At 42.7% G+C, this 15,760-nt stretch overlaps 3 protein-coding genes across 4 annotated transcripts; 2 read left to right on the plus strand and 1 right to left on the minus strand.

Annotated features, from left to right (window-relative positions):
• Positions 1-1,394: 1,394 nt before the first annotated feature.
• Positions 1,395-4,723, plus strand: LOC104449836 (carboxymethylenebutenolidase homolog). The gene is made up of 3 exons (XM_010064119.3): positions 1,395-1,612; positions 3,482-3,762; positions 3,998-4,723. The coding sequence occupies exons 1-3, from the start codon at positions 1,475-1,477 to the stop codon at positions 4,530-4,532; spliced, it is 954 nt and encodes a 317-aa protein (XP_010062421.2). The 5' UTR covers positions 1,395-1,474; the 3' UTR covers positions 4,533-4,723.
• Positions 4,724-4,834: 111 nt separating this feature from the next.
• Positions 4,835-9,042, minus strand: LOC104449837. Of its 2 annotated transcripts, none has more exons than XM_039315511.1 (3): positions 8,728-9,037; positions 8,163-8,326; positions 4,835-5,113 (listed from the first exon to the last, which is right to left on the minus strand). In XM_039315511.1, the coding sequence occupies exons 1-3, from the start codon at positions 8,864-8,866 to the stop codon at positions 5,099-5,101; spliced, it is 318 nt and encodes a 105-aa protein (XP_039171445.1). In that variant the 5' UTR covers positions 8,867-9,037; the 3' UTR covers positions 4,835-5,098. The 2 variants fall into 2 exon arrangements, with proteins under 2 accessions (XP_039171445.1, XP_039171444.1); XM_039315510.1 differs by lacking the exon at positions 4,835-5,113 and adding an exon at positions 5,130-6,812 and having other exon boundaries at positions 8,728-9,042.
• A 718-nt stretch (positions 9,043-9,760) lies between these two features.
• Positions 9,761-12,318, plus strand: LOC104452019 (patellin-3). The gene is made up of 4 exons (XM_010066557.3): positions 9,761-10,861; positions 10,971-11,095; positions 11,193-11,343; positions 11,501-12,318. The coding sequence occupies exons 1-4, from the start codon at positions 9,869-9,871 to the stop codon at positions 11,750-11,752; spliced, it is 1,521 nt and encodes a 506-aa protein (XP_010064859.2). The 5' UTR covers positions 9,761-9,868; the 3' UTR covers positions 11,753-12,318.
• Positions 12,319-15,760: the final 3,442 nt, after the last annotated feature.

The raw sequence follows: 15,760 nt of genomic DNA on the forward strand, positions 1-15,760 counted from the left end.
AACAATGCTTGATTTTGATTTTTTGTTCCCAGAATTAGTTTGGGATGAGAATCGCGTTTGGTAAAATTTTTATTCTCGGGAATAGATTGGGAAGAGAATTGAGAATAAAAAAAAATATGATTCTCCATCTGAGAATAAAAAAAATAATCAAAATAGTAAAAGTCTCATTCTTTCCTTCCGACATCCCGCGATTGTCGTCCACCACCTTCCGCCGCCGCTTGCCGCCTACCACGGTCGCCGTGTTTGGCGTCCGGCGAGCTCATTGGAGGCTCACCGGGCTAGGCGAGGTCCGACGAGGCCGGCTTGGCCATCGGCGGGGCTTGGGTGAGCCTCACGGCAGTTGGGCAAGGCTTGCTTGGCCCTCCGGCGAGACTCGCCTAGCCCCGCCTAGCCATCGACGAGGCTCGCGCGGGCGGTCGAGCCTTGCCCAGCTGGCGAGGCTCGGCCGACGAGGGCCGATCTCGCGAGGGCGGCGACACTCGATGAGCGTTGCCAACCCTCGCTCGGCCGGTTGCCGGTCCGGGGGCCGGCCAAATGAAGAAGAAGAAGAATAGGAGAAAATGGAAAAAAAGGAAAAAGTAAAAAAAAAAAAAAGTATTTAAAAGTATTTAAAAATTAAAAAATAATTTTGAACATAATCAATTAAAGACAAGATTAAACGCAATTTTATTCCGTAATCAAAATTTTGAACAGTTATCAAACGTCTTTTTTACTCGAAATCGGTTAAATATAATAAAAAATAATTATTTATAATCGAATTAGTTATCTCGGGAACATAATTATTACCAAACGTGCTCTTAACTAATTTTTGTCAAAAAAAATTGCTAACGTATCAATGCATCGAATAGAATAGTTGATGATGACTTGACTTAAAAGTGTTTTCAATTTTTAGAGAAAAGAGTAACTAAAAATGACAGGAAAATGCCAACAAAAAAAAAAAAAAAAGAAAAAAATATTAGAAGTCTTGAAACTTGTTATAAAAATGCAATTAAACCCTAAAAATTTTAAGAAGTGCAATCAAAATTTAAAACTTATCAAGAAAGTGCGAATTAAGTTTTAAATTTTTCAAAATGCAATCAAATTATAAAACTTATCAAATTAGTCTAATCAAATTCTTCTATTAATTGTACTTTTTTAAAGTTTCAAAATTTATTTGCACTTCAATAAGTTTCAAAATTCTTCTATTAATTGTACTTTTTAAAATTTTTAGGATTTAATTGTACTTTTCAATTTTAGGACTTTTAAGCGTATATGTGTATATATAAAAAGAAAACATGACAAGAAAAAATCCACGAGAAGAGAGTAGAGGTGGTGGCGGGACACCGGGATGTTGGGATATTTTCTCATTGCCGGCGATCGGTTCTAATTTGGTCCCACAGCAAGATATTCATAGTAATCTCCGGTTCGATTCAGTTCCAAAGCTTTGGCCATCAGCGCGTCTCGCACAGAGAGAGATACAGAGAGAGAGAGAGAGATGGCTTCCTCAGGGAACGCCCCTCACTTCCACGCCTCAGTCAGCGCCGTCAGTTCCAACAAGAGCCTCGTCTTCTGCCTGCAGAGCCCCTCGCTTCGGTTTCGACCCTTCAACAAAGCCTCTCCTCTTGTCCCTCCTGTAAGTTCAGCCGCTCCACCGCTGTTTCTTCAGTCGCTGTGCTTGCCTCCGGTTGTTCCTTTGGTTTTACTTCCGTCCCTCGGCTTCTTTTTCCCTTTTTTTCGAGAACCCTTTATCGTTTTCCTTCAGTTTGTAGTTGGTATGGAAACAATTCGGCCGTAAACTGCCGCCAAATGATTCGCCACTGCGAGTTATTGTTGTTCTAGATGTGGAGAGTTTGATAAGACCCTTTATGTTCACGAGGCGGGAGACACTTTTACTCGAACTTATATGACATGATATATGCTGAAACTTGAGCATTCGTTGATGGAAAGAGGCTCGAGGAAGGGAGAGGTCAATCCAATCTAATTGTTTATTTGGTTGTCGCGTATAAAAGGCGTATCTGGAAGCACGAGTGGTCGTCATTTTTATTACAAAATTTAGGCGAAACTGATCTTCATTAACGACATTATTGTCTTCAAAGGGGACATTAGCTCAGAACCTAAACAAAGCATCAGAGGTGAGCGCTACTTTGGATATATTCTGGATGTGACTGTTCCTTTCTGGTCGAAAAACTGGGAAAAGCAGACTTGATATTCAGAGGATAGAAGTATTTTTATCCGGAGAGTTTTCAATGAACTATATGCCTTTTCCAGATGCAGGGCACCAATCTTCTTGTAATTCAACTTGTTAGAGCATTCTACATGTAGAGAATAAACCTACTTTTGAGATTAAAAAGACTTTCTGGCTCTGCCCCTTCATTTTGGTCACCGAAACACAGACATGGAGGAGCTGATCTTTAAGTTAGGAAGAGATAGGATTTGCAGGATTCCAATGAACTGCACGATTCAAAAGTTGTCTTGTTGCTCAGCATTTATGTCATGCTTGGCACTGGATGATTCCACCTACATGAACTTCAGATCATTTATGTCGTCATCAGTGATCCACATTGCATCCTATTTTGCTTGTGTACTTCATTCGAATTTACTATCACACTTGCATGGCCACATGCTTTTTAGCTTTTACTGGGGAGGAGATAACCACAGGAGCTGAAGGGGGCAACCAGATGTTCATACATATGCTTATTGGATCAAATGCCAACTGGAGCACCGATATTTCCTTTGAGGACTGGCTTAGCTATGAGATAATGACTTGACCTGTAAACTATATATGTTTAATTTCTCATGCCTTAGAATCAAGCCATCGCAGCAGCATTCCTTGAGACTATCATGAGGAAGGTGTATTTTATTTTCACAGTCTTGCCATAGATTACTCTAGACCTTAAAAATATTTTCTTTGCCGAGTTTTGTGCTCAGCTGCTCACCTCAATTCCTGCTGAAACCAAAGTTTGTTTTATCTTTGCAATGAGATGTTTGAGAATTTTTAATGGTGGACAGCACTGATGGATGTTGCATCAGATGTTCATCACCGGAGTACTAGCTATCATAGATATAAGAATTAATAATAAAAATAACAGTAAAATAAAAACCTGTTCTCATTGGAGATTAATTTTCTGTGTTTTTTACGCAGTTTCTTAGTAGCATCTTCTGTAATTTACAATTTTAAGTTTTCTCAGTGAAACCTTGAACTTATCTATGGGCCTTTTAAATCTCAGAACAGTCAAAACTTCTCGCTTCAAGATACTGGTTAACGGAGGGAACTGCATACTTATCAACTGAGAGAGTATGCAAGACATTCCTTAATTTACTCATCTATTTCAGTCACAATTGCTGCAGCTTCACCTGCATTATTGCTTGCATTTGAGTCGTGCCAGTGACTTTATCCCTGGCAAGCGGTAGGAAGCTCTACTGCAATTTATTAAGCTGTGTGTTTGCTGTCCATTCTGTATGGTGGTGATTTCTTAACTCTGAAGCTTCAGTGTGTGTTCAGATTGCTTCCAAGTTGAATGCATGGAAATCAGAAGTACAAAGTATCTCAAACAAGATCTACAGCAGCCTAGTGGGACTCGAAAGTGAAAATGATGAGGCGTGTGAGTTGGTCAATGGGACAGAACTGTCGATAGGGGAGGGTGACGATACCATCCGCGCGTACCTTTTCAAGGCAGTGAAGAACAACAATGATACTGGGATACTGCTCTTGTCTGATATATATGGATTTGAAGATTCCTCCACGAGGGAGTTTGCGTATCGAGTTGCTTGTAATGGTTACAAGTACGTCGACTTGCCTTCTTGTTGCTATTGAGAATATTACTTATATGATCTAACTAGAATAACCTTTCTTAAATGGGTGTAACTTGACCTGAAAATAACAGCTTGCATTGTGATTTTCCCACAAAGATGAAAGCTAGTGTTTATCGCCTGAAGCTTTTCATTCTCCATTGATCTTCTTTTGTTAGTCCTTTATCTCAACCTCCAAACTGACGTGAACTTTGGGGGTTTATCGCAGTGTTCTGGCTCCAGACTTATTTCGTGGAGATCCATGGACAAAAGACAGGCCAAAGGACCTCTTTGAGCAATGGTATGCTAAACAACAACCAGATAGGGTCGCCAAGGACATCAAAACGGCGAAAGATTGGCTGGTTGGTGAACTTCTATCCGCAGGGATCTCCAAGAAGCTTGGTGTTATCGGATTCTGTTTTGGCGGTGGTCGAGTAATAGACGTTCTGGCCAAAGACCAGTCCAACAATTTTGGTGCTGGAGTCTCCTTCTACGGTACAAGGATCCACAGATCTGTGGCTTGCGACATAAATGTGCCGGTCTTGTTTATTTCAGGGGATAAGGATCCACTTTGTCCAGTGAACTTGTTAAGGGATCTTGAGAAAAGTATTGGTAGAGGATCAAGGGTAGTGATTTTCGAAGGAAGAGGTCATGGATTTGCACACCGGCCCAATTCTCCGGACGAAGACGAAGGTGCCGAACAGGCATTTCTTGTCATGAGGAGCTGGTTGCATGATGAGTTAGTCGCGGGAAACTTATCTTAGGAGTGTGTGTAGATTTCTTCTTGCTTCCTTGTTTGCTCGTTATTGTGGTAGACAATCTGAGGTTGATAGGATGATATGCAGCGACCGACCCAGGGGGTTGGCAAGGGCCATCAATCCCCTCCGCCCCTCGGTGCTCAATGTAACATTCAGGATGGATCAATCTATGAAATTCCTCATGTAGATTTACTCTCTCCTTAAGTAAATGATGATATACTACTACTCGTGGGAGGACCTACTACTTGCTCACAGCAACTTAAGTCCTAATTTCCAAAAAACAGGCCTACTGAGAGGTGCTCAAAACATTGGAAGGGGAACGCCCTTGTCTTAAACATATCAGAGAGGGAAAAGATGCAAAATCCACAACATGATGTAAAGCCATTATTTTAGTTTCTGGGTGAAAATGACAGGTACACAATCATATCATAAACTTTGCAACAGCTTTTATAATGGAGACCGTGCTAGTAGCAGATAGTGAAAGCCCTTGCAGGGGAAAAAAGGCCAACAACAATCTCAATTTGAGAAAACTCCGTTCAGACGATCGAATGTATTCAAGGTTGTAGATGTCCTCAGTCTTGCCTTTCCTATAGAAGATTTGAAACAAGAACACTCAGTCAACAGACAAAACAATAAACTTCAACATTCAGACTAAACTAATATAATACAGTTTGACAACGCCATTGATAAGATGTTCTCACTTGCCCAATTTGAAATCAACTTAGTATATGAATACAGAGTCCAATATAAAAGGATATCTCCTTTTTCATGAGCCTTCTTTTCACTTGAAAGCCAAATGAGTTTGTAGCTAGAATTATCTTTATACAAAGAAAACAGACACAAATAAAGTTCTGGCTTCATAGTGGAGTCCAATCCAGGAAAAAATGGAATCAAAACCAATATGAATAAGCTGGCTTCGTTTTTCTTCCAAACAGAAACCAAACTGGTCAATTCTAACCAGCAATTCTGATTAATTGTTTAATATTGATGAACTCATTTTTTGCTTCAATCTAGGTCTGGATTCAATAAATCAAAATTGATTGGTCAAGATTACTAGTTTTCAGATGTTCTGATACACCCCTACTTTTAATTCCCAAGTCCTATTGATCACCTAGACAATGCCCAGTCTAGCTTATTCTTCCTAGACTGCAAAAAGAGAGTATAAAGTAGCTTGAGAAATGGAACGACAAAATGAAGAACACCAATATAATTGAATTATCTACGAGCATGCACACGTAATTAAAAAGACTATAGATGTCAAGAACAACTTCATATAACAGTCATCGAGTATAATGGGAGGGAACTTCAAAAGACCTGGAAGCTACGATTTTATAGCAGGGTAGAAAGGAAAAACATGCATTGATATAAGATCCGTGATACAAAATTCACGAGAAAAGCCCTGATATACACAAACAACTGATTCATCCATTCTTGGTAGCATTTGTGGGCAAATAAGATAGAACAGGTATGACTGATAATTACCCAAAGTATAACAAGGAACACGGAGGAAAACAAAATGAAGAAAGTTAGAAAATTTCATCCCGCTGATCAAGAATATCAACCAGCACAGACAGTCAGCTTTCAGAGCATACGCATGGGTGCGACAATCTCAAAAAGGATAATAAGGTTTATTCATCTATTATGGTCCTGCTCAGCAAGTCATAATTCGAGATGAAATGAAAAAGTCATCAAAAAAAATTCTTATTGACATGAAGCATATTTGATACTGATCATCCGCAAAAGATAACAGAGATGAACTTTGCATTGTGTAAGTTGACAAACCCAGCTATGTGTATGGGAGACAGGAGAACATTATCTTATAGGGTTGATCCTAACAAACGAAAAAAGAGATTGACCAATCATCCATGGAAGTGGAGGTACCTATTCATCAGTTAAGGTCAGTCATTCCACAGGCATCAAATTTCGCAGGTGGGCGGCCCAGACAGCCACATTAAAAGCATGTTAGAAAGACAAAATTTGTACATTAAGCGGCAATTCTATACTACCCAAGAATCATAAAATCTCATCTCAATCCTGTATGACATATATCAGGCTATTAATACTTAGCAGTAATAGGATAAGATTTGGACATCTGCCAGCAATTCAGACACACAAAGTAAGGCACATTAATCCCACCAATCTATAGCATCTCATGTACACATCCAACAAAATATCAATGATGCTTTCTTAGTGCTTACTGCTAACTCAAACTTACGCTTGATAGGCATTGCATCAACATCCTCTTTCATATTTTAATCTCTAAGCTATGCTCTTGTTTGCCAAGTACTATAAGCCAAACAAAACACAACATCAAAAGCAGATATATGGTAAAAGAACATGACAATCTTTATACATATATGCTCTGTTTGTAAGCTACGCAACAAGGGGTGATTACTACCCACACACAAGAAAAACTAACACAAAATATACCATTAAGTTCTAGAACCCTTTGGACAAATTATATTACACGATCAAACAAGCCATATGGAAACAAAAGACTCTTCTCGCTCAAAAGACTCCATGTATCTTTCTTTCTGAATAAACCGAGAACAGAAAGACAGAGAACTAATTCATGTTCCCATTTCCTCACAACAACAAGTACCATTTCAGCCCTCGGCTCTTCCACAACTGTTGGCTACGTTAACTGGGGGACAACCATTAGCTTAAGCATCACACTCCGGTATGACTTATCAAAGAACAGTGATAGATGAAATAATTCACATTTCAGCTCTGCCTTTGCACCATAAACATCTTTCACCAAGCCATCCTCTTCTGGCAGTTATCTAAGCTAAGTGTACTTCACTAGATAGCTTAAAGCAGATCTAATAGGCACTCCAAAGATCCACTTCCCCGAATGCAGGCTCTACAATTAACTCCATTCCATGCCTCCTACCATTACAAAATCACTTAATGACCCTTTGTTGCTAATCTCCATTCTCTCACATAAGTATTCCCTAGCGTTGAACCCCTCACTTCATTAATAAATAATTCTAACCACACATTTAAGTGAGTTGTAATGCCTATTCGAAATAGTTCATAACAATCGAAAATTGACAATTCAATCAGTTAGACATCCATACGATATAGCATAAGTACAACATTCGATCTTCCAAAATTAGAACAAGATAAATAAACTTAAATGTTTAAAGTTTTTGGGCCAACACCTTGCTGCGTCCATCAGGACCATTTTCAAATGCTAAGCCCTTAGGAGTTTGTGTCCTACAACTTACATTGGGCTTGTTGCTTATTAGCTACATGGAATGCCCAGAAAGTTCTGAACGAGAAGTCAGTCATGAATGTCATACATACTAGCACTCTGCCTACATATGCATGAGTGCATGTTGGAAAGCAAGAAAGTAAGAAAACCCTCGGTATGATAGTGTTATGTTTGTTCTTTGCTATCGATCCTGAGATGTAAGGCATTCCACAAAAGAATGAAACTGACTATTTTATATTACATTCCCTGATTCCATCCCCTACTATTATATCCCAACAATAGCACAAAATAAGCTGATCAAACAACAGTTAACTGTCATGCACACGAAAAGAAAAGCAAACAAAAGCAATTTGTGTAATGTTAAAGAGTAAATTTTAAAAGAACAAATTGCTATGGAGTTGAAATTTGAAGAATGATACCTGAGGAGGGGACTCCACTACTGTCTCATGAGCAGGAACATCAGATGCCTTGGGAGGCGGCTTTGTAGGAAACCCATTGAATTTCTGAGAACACTCTGTGTAAGCAGACCCAATGCCCAAACCAGCACCAAAAGCTAGAGACGACCATCTAGCCACGGGGCTCCCTGTCACGACAAAACACAGTGAGCTCTACAGAGGGCATAAGCACCCAATGCACATGCTAACACAGAGTTCGCTCCATTCAACAGTGACCATTTGTTATCCAAGGAAATGCAAATTTACTTGGTGAAAATGCCGCCGAAACAACAAAAGCATCCTAACTCGGGAGATGAAGAACCCAAAGTCAATCAATGAAGAAACATTTCGATCCTGATCGATCCAAAATGACTCCAGTTCACCACGAAGCAACCGCTGACAGCAACGCGAACAAATTCGAGAATGCTCGTAACGCGCCGGGGGAAAAACACGGTCTTGTCTCGCGCGGACAAGATGAATCGGTCACTCCAGGTGTCCGGAACGACGCGAAACGCAAGAAACGGAGAGGGAGGGAAGGGAGGCCACGTACTGAAGAGGAGGAGGCCGCCGAAGGCGCCGGCCAAGGCAGAGTAGAAGGACCGCCGGACGGTGAGATCGACGCACGCGTCCCACTTGGCGTCCACGTCGTACTTCCCCGGCACGATCTCCTTCTTGTCCTCCGCCATCATATCTGTCGTCGCCCTCTCCTTCCTCCCCCGCTACACCAATAATCGCGAAACGGATTCGGCGGACCGCTGGAGAGAGCCAATCGCAGTCGCAATCGCAATCGCAATCTTCTTCTTCTCTTCCTCCTTCCTCCTTCCTCCTCCTCCGATTCCTATATTCCCACCTTCTGCAATCTCCTTCCTCTTCTCCTCCTCCCTCGAGATTCTCTCGCGTGCTCTAGGGCTTGCCCGAACCGCTGCTCTTTGGGCCTCTGCCAAGCCCGCAGTGATTGGGCCCCCTACGGCCCGGCCCACTATTTTAGACCTCCATGTCTATCCTTCTCCCCTTCGGTTCTCTTTATTTCCATTCGGGCCCCCCGTAGTATCCAAATTTACCTTGATTGCCACCGTCACGCGTACAGCGCCGCGGCAGTCGAGTCGACGAAACAATTAGCGAGGCTTCCGCATCCGCCACGTGAGCACCCCCCCCCACAAACGCCGCGCGTGCACCGTTACGTCCTGCCGGACCCACGCGTGGGGCCCACAACCTCAACGGTCGACATGTGCGGCAGAGCACGGTCAGACCGACGGACAAGCGAGCCACGTGCGTTCCGAGACACGAGAGCCGAGAATTTTCCCTCCTCCTCCGTCTGTCGTTTCTGACAATCCGAACGAAAAGAAACGACAAAACCGGAGAAAGCGACGTCACCGTTTGGCCGAAACATAGGATTCCAGAGAGCTCTCTGTCCGGTCGCCGTCACCGTCTGCTCAGTCGGCCGCAAACGCCGCCCTCAGCCCGAACCGAACCGAACCGAACCGAACCGACTCGTCGACGCGGAGGCCCACTTGACTGACGTCCCAACGGATGGTCTGGAACCATCATCGCCTTCTGCGTTGCCTCAAAAAGAAAGTCTTGTCACTTGCAAAATCTCCACTACCATTTTCCGCCATACCCATCTCCATCCGTCGCCAGCATTACCCTCACATCCCCCCAAGAAAAGGAAAGAAAAAGGGTACCCTCCAGCAATGGCCGATGTAGCCGCGCCGCCGCCGCCGCCGCCGCCGCCGCAAGCGACGGAGGAGCTCCCGCCTCCGCCGCCGCAAGGGACGGAGGAGGTCCTGCCTCCGGAGCCGCCGCTGGCGGAGCCTCCGAGGGAGTATGTTCCGGCGGAGCAGCAAGAGGAGGTGCCACCGCCTCCGTCCTCTGCGGTGACGACGACCACCGCGGTGGAGTCCGAGCTGCTGGAGAAACCGCCGCCGGCCCACGAGGAGGTCGTCGTCTCTGTCGACGCCAGCAAGAAGGTGGAGCCGCCGGCCGAGCCGCAGAAGGTCCCACAGTCCTTCGCTTCCTTCAAAGAGGAGAGCAACAAGGTCGCCGATCTCTCCTTTCCCGAGAGGAAGGCTCTGGAGGAGCTGAAGCAGCTCGTCCAGGAAGGCCTCAACACCAACGTCTTCGTCTCCAAGCAAACCCCGGAGCAGGAAGCCGAAACTGGCGAGGCCTCCGTCTCCGCTGGAGAAGTCTCCATCTGGGGGATCCCGCTGCTCAAGGACGAGCGGAGCGACGTCCTGCTGCTCAAGTTCCTCCGGGCACGTGACTTCAAGACCAAGGACGCGTTCGTCATGCTGCGGAACACGATCCACTGGCGAAAGCAGTTCGGCATCGACGCCCTCGTGGACGAGGACCTCGGCGACGATCTTGAGAAGGTCGTGTTCATGCACGGCCATGATCGGGACGGCCATCCCGTGTGCTACAACGTCTATGGGGAGTTTCAGAACAAGGAGCTGTATCAGAAGACGTTCGCCGACGAGGAGAAGCGGACCAAGTTCTTGCGGTGGAGGGTCCAGTTCTTGGAGAAGAGCATCCGGAAGTTCGATTTCAATCCGGGTGGCATTTGCACCATTTTCCAGGTGAGCGATCTCAAGAATTCTCCGGGACCGGGGAAGCGCGAGCTCCGGATCGCCACCAAGCAGGCTCTCCAGTTGCTTCAGGACAACTATCCCGAGTTCGTGGCCAAGCAGGTATATTGCGGTTACACGTTGATTTCATGGTTGATGAGCTATTTTGTTCAGCTGTCCTGTTGTTTGAATTGATGAATTTTGTGGGTTATGATGGGGGGTTTTCGGTTAGGTGTTTATCAATGTTCCCTGGTGGTATCTGGCGTTTTATGCAATGATCAACCCTTTCTTGACCCAAAGGACCAAGAGCAAGTTTGTGTTCGCAAGCCCCTCCAAAACTGCGGAGACGCTTTTCAAGTAAGTAGATCCAAACGCGTTTGAACACACTAAGTTTTATTTGTTTCCTCCTGGAGCCTTTATTATAATCGAACCATTGCGCTTGTGTGATTGGCAGGTACATTTCTCCTGAGCAAGTAGCGGTGCAGTATGGTGGCTTGAGCGTAGATAATTGCGATTGCAATCCCGATTTTACTGTTTCTGACCCTGCAACCGAGATGACAGTGAAGCCGGGGACCAAACAAATTGTGGAAATCATAATCTATGAGGTATAAGCATATATTTTTATTCAATCTTATACTTGAGTTCTGCTTGTTGTGGATGCTATTTTTCTATTTCTGTATTCTGCAAAATATGTGATGAGAATACTAATGGATGGATTGCTTGTACTGCTAGTGTTAGTGACTGAGATTTTTCCATTTGCAGAAATGTGTTATTGTTTGGGAGCTCCGTGTTGTTGGGTGGGAAGTCAGTTATGGTGCCGAGTTTGTGCCCGACTCTGGTGAATTTTCAGTCAATATTCAGAAGCCCAAGAAGATGTCGCCTCTGGATGAGCCGGTGGTGCACGGAACCTTCAAAGTTTCGGAACTCGGCAAAGTGTTGCTCACTGTTGATAACCCAACCTCAAAGAAGAAGAAGCTTCTCTACAGGTTCAAGATTGACCTATTGGGTGATTGAGCCTACAAAATCAATCATAGTTAGCCAAACGTGATATATTCTCGGATATATTGGGGAGTGAGAAGTCTCTGGTGCTCATATTTGTCCTCTCTCCTGGAGAAAGTTTGATTGGTGGTCAATCCTTGTAAATCGTATGTCATATCTTGATTTTGTTTTAAATAATTCATCAATTCGTGGTGTGGATTTTGAGGTTTTGAGGTTTACGTTTTTGCTTTTTTGAACTTTTTTTTTTTTTTTTTTTTTTTTTTTTCACGTGGCCGTCATTTCTTGTTTCCCCCTCCTGGCGATGAGAGGCGCAAACTGGAAAGTTTTGAATTTGGAGTACCAACTTGCTTCCAGTAGCTATGTTGGAGGCCTCTAGGCGAGGGTGGGAAGATTTAGCTATGGAAACAGTGGTGGTATAGTGTGGCATCTGTATTGTTTTTTTGTTCTGTTCACTGTCGAATATGATTTTTGCTTTGCTTGTGATGTACATTAATGGAATGTGCTTGAAGTTGACATATGTCAGACCTATTTGGCCCTGGTGGATGCATTTTTTGAAGGTCAACTTTAAAGAGTTGCTTACAGATTTTAGTGTTTAAATCTAATTTATCAGAGTTCCACATTTTTAGAGTGACTCCTTTGTAGTTGGTTGGAGTAATCTCGATATAATAATCTCTACAGTGATAGTAGTTCCTGGTGGGAGGTACGGTTTGGTTTTATATTCGCAAGAGTTTTCTGGGAGCTCTTCAGGATGAATCTGTTTCGTTGTGGAGCTACTTTCTATTTGCTGTTGCATTGATCTATTCGTGCCATTGTGTTGCTATATACCTTGAGGAAGAAGCATTGTCATTTTTCTTGATGACTGAATTATATGCAGTTTTTACATCTTTCTTGCTGGTTCTGATGCTTTGAACATGTAAATACCGGTATGCTTGTTTTGGTTGTTAGTGAGGAACATTTAAGTTTATGCGAACTCTTTCTTGATGAGCAAGGTTTTTCTTGGTATATTTCCTTTGTAGATCTGCGTATTCAAGCTTTAATGGAGTCCTTTTATGGTTCCTTCCAAGCTTCTGACCTGAGCATTTAACTTTTTACACATTCCCCCTTCTTTTTGGAGTGTCTTCTTTTCAGTCTGTGTTTGTTTGGTGTACTTGTGTTTGTTTGCGGGGTTCTGATGATGCCGCATCTCCCCTGCCTTCTTGATCTCCCTCAACTTTCGGTGATTCGATCTGTTCCGTGGAGTTCATTGGAGGGGGTTCTGTTTTTACCACTTTCACCTTTTGGACCAGATGGCATCTGCTTGATGTGGCTGCAGTGCATCTGTTAGGTATGAACCAGTCTTCAGTTGCTGTCATATTGTTGTTGGTTGACTTTGCTTGCTTTTAATTGTGTCTTCCAGGATTTCGTAGTGTAATGATAAGATTCTCTCACAACAAGCTGTGATGTTGTTAGTGATTGTCTATTGTCAGTAATACGGAACAGATCTAGGCACCCGTCACGGGCCAACCAACTCAGCTCACATGACCTATGCATAAGTGGTGGAGTGTATGTGAATTCACTCTTATTTGTTCAAGTGCAGAGATGTGGGTGTATCACTTTTATTTGTTCAAGTGCAGGGATGGAGTCACCTATTAACATGTAAATGAACATTTCCTCGAGGGTTGAGATGTTTGGAGTGAAAAAGCTGGCATTGAATAGTTAGCAGCACTATGAGATGCACAGAGATTTTCTTCTCCATTGCACCGGATTGTTGCGTTCGATGTTCCTGTCGAAGTGATGTTTGACTAATGTTCCTGTCAAGTGATGTTCGACTTTCATTCGGGATTAGGCTGCGTTGTCCTGACATCATCTTCACTGCCAGATATATTCTTGGGTTGGTTCATCTGTTTCTTTGATCTTATGATGTGTTTGAGTCGGTACTGGCGTTCAATATTATCATATAGAATCACGGGAAAGTATCTCATATGATGGATTCACTGCGTGGCGGTGATGATGTTGTGTGACCTTTCTACTTGACCATCTGGGTATGCATCTTGATTTGTCGGTCGGTTATATCGTGATTCACTCCATGTCCATCACATAAATTACGTTCTTGTAGAATCGACCCTTTTATCTTTATTCTTCGTACTGTGGACAATTATAAGTTTATAGGCGGTATTTCACTTAAAGCGAGATGATTAACTCCTATAGATTACAATATGGATGGAAAGAGTGTGAACTCCTTTAGATTACGATATGGAAACAAGACTGCTATGGTGGGGTTTTGGGGTCGCATATTCATGATGGGGAAATACCTGCTTTTCGGGACCGATGATTGTCCAACCTCTCGCTTTCCTGCTTTTCCACATTCTTGAGAATCTGCAGCTCAACGGGAATTGAAATTGCGTCCAAAGTGCTTCAGTAGTTGGCAATGGGACATGGCTTTCTTTCTTTCCGAAGATAAAGGCCCCATGGACGAACTATGCCTTAACGACATTCGTTCTCTTCAAAGGTCATCTCTCCTTCGCTCATTCGGGAAGACGGTCCCCCTTGTCTAGCATGAAGAAAACTCGCCGTGCCTTATGAGGCGGCGGCTCTGCGCATGAATTCGGCGGTCCCCTTCTGATGTACTGATAAAAATAACTTCCTTCTTCGCGGTGGTGTACACGCATACCATCATTATTAGGCGCTAACATGCGCAAGGAAGGGGGCCTTAATTGATGTCATAAATCGGATCCTGACCCTGCACGTCCATCCTGCAAGAAGGAGAGCAGGCGTCGTCGCTGGATCTAATCTTTTTATTAAATGAGCTGGTGGAGTGTATAATTACCAACCAAATTTGGGGTTCCTCCCCCTTTGTCGTGAACTTCGCTGCCCATGACGACAACTCACGTTGACAATGCCTCCCTCCGGTTGGGGCCATAAGGGGAAGAAAATACGTCAACATCGTGCCTACTGCCTTACCCTTTTCTTTCTTTCCTCCCACCAACCCTTCTCTTTCTGTAGAACGCGGATGAGCAAAAGGTCAAATCAGCCTGTTTAATCTGGGACGATATGATGACATGATTCATCTCGATTCCTTTCGATACTAAATGGTTCGCGATGATTATGATGCTCTTTCACTAAACATGATTCTTGCAGTGATTGCCGCAAAGTTAGATGATTATGATGCTTTTTCACTAAACATGATTCTTGCAGTGATTGCCGCAAAGTTAGGACATTGAAGATACATTGAAGATGACAATTGTTGAGAAGGATACTGTCGATGGCTATTTGAAGGCACGTGATCACCATTGCTGCAAAATTAGGATATTGGAAGATGAAAATAGTCCAGAAGAATACTATCAATGACTATCTGAATGTAACATGTCGAATGACGTAGATGCCTGCAAATAGGTACATAATTGCCTGTAATGTAGGTGTAATTACTTGTATGAAGAGCTAAATATGAATTCGGAACTAATTCTACGAAGTAACTTTGTCTTAATTGTGTCAAAGGGTACAACAAAATGTACCTTGTAGCAAGCCAATTTCACATTGAATTTAGAATTTGCCTACATATTTTGCAAATTGGTTTTCTAACTCAATTTCCAGCACATTAGTATATCTTTAACTCAATCTCCAAACCAAACTTTCTTGCTTGTGCATCAATTTAGAAGCACAAAATATTATAAACATACGCCTTCTTAAGTCTGTATTTCAATTCCAAATTAATTTTCCAAGGAAGTAAGTTTGTAATAGGCGAGATACTAGATGTCATTTTCATATTCTTGCATCGCACTTCTTCGTTAAAGCTTTGAAAGATTCATGAAAGTGTTTGTCATAGGTGGATTGAAAATAAATAGAAATATATGGTGCATCTAATTTTTTTAATATATTTCATGGTAAAAGAAAATATTTTTCAACAAAAATATTTTTTTAAAATGGTTAGTTTATATCTAATTGATGGTTTAGAAAAAGCGATTTCCTTCTTATCACGAAAGAAAGTCATTTTTTCTAATCTAAACTTCTTATTTTGGGTCTATGGAATTTTTTTTTTGTCAAAAA

This window comes from Eucalyptus grandis, chromosome 6 (assembly GCF_016545825.1).
Source record: "Eucalyptus grandis isolate ANBG69807.140 chromosome 6, ASM1654582v1, whole genome shotgun sequence".
Taxonomy (NCBI): Eukaryota; Viridiplantae; Streptophyta; class Magnoliopsida; order Myrtales; family Myrtaceae; genus Eucalyptus; species Eucalyptus grandis.

What these genes read in the sequence shown, in the direction of transcription:
- LOC104449836 (XM_010064119.3), top strand. Translation starts at nt 1,475, where the DNA reads ATGGCTTCCTCAGGGAACGCCCCTCACTTCCACGCCTCAGTCAGCGCC. An exon ending in CCTCTCCTCTTGTCCCTCCT is followed by an intron (nt 1,613 to 3,481) that starts GTAAGTTCAGCC and finishes GTGTGTGTTCAG; the next exon opens with ATTGCTTCCAAGTTGAATGC. An exon ending in GTTGCTTGTAATGGTTACAA is followed by an intron (nt 3,763 to 3,997) that starts GTACGTCGACTT and finishes GGTTTATCGCAG; the next exon opens with TGTTCTGGCTCCAGACTTAT.
- LOC104449837 (XM_039315510.1), bottom strand. Translation starts at nt 8,866, where the DNA reads ATGATGGCGGAGGACAAGAAGGAGATCGTGCCGGGGAAGTACGACGTG. An exon ending in CGGCGGCCTCCTCCTCTTCA is followed by an intron (nt 8,327 to 8,727) that starts GTACGTGGCCTC and finishes TTGTCGTGACAG; the next exon opens with GGAGCCCCGTGGCTAGATGG. An exon ending in TAGTGGAGTCCCCTCCTCAG is followed by an intron (nt 6,813 to 8,162) that starts GTATCATTCTTC and finishes TTTGGCTTATAG; the next exon opens with TACTTGGCAAACAAGAGCAT.
- LOC104452019 (XM_010066557.3), top strand. Translation starts at nt 9,869, where the DNA reads ATGGCCGATGTAGCCGCGCCGCCGCCGCCGCCGCCGCCGCCGCAAGCG. An exon ending in ACTGCGGAGACGCTTTTCAA is followed by an intron (nt 11,096 to 11,192) that starts GTAAGTAGATCC and finishes TGTGATTGGCAG; the next exon opens with GTACATTTCTCCTGAGCAAG. An exon ending in TGGAAATCATAATCTATGAG is followed by an intron (nt 11,344 to 11,500) that starts GTATAAGCATAT and finishes TTCCATTTGCAG; the next exon opens with AAATGTGTTATTGTTTGGGA.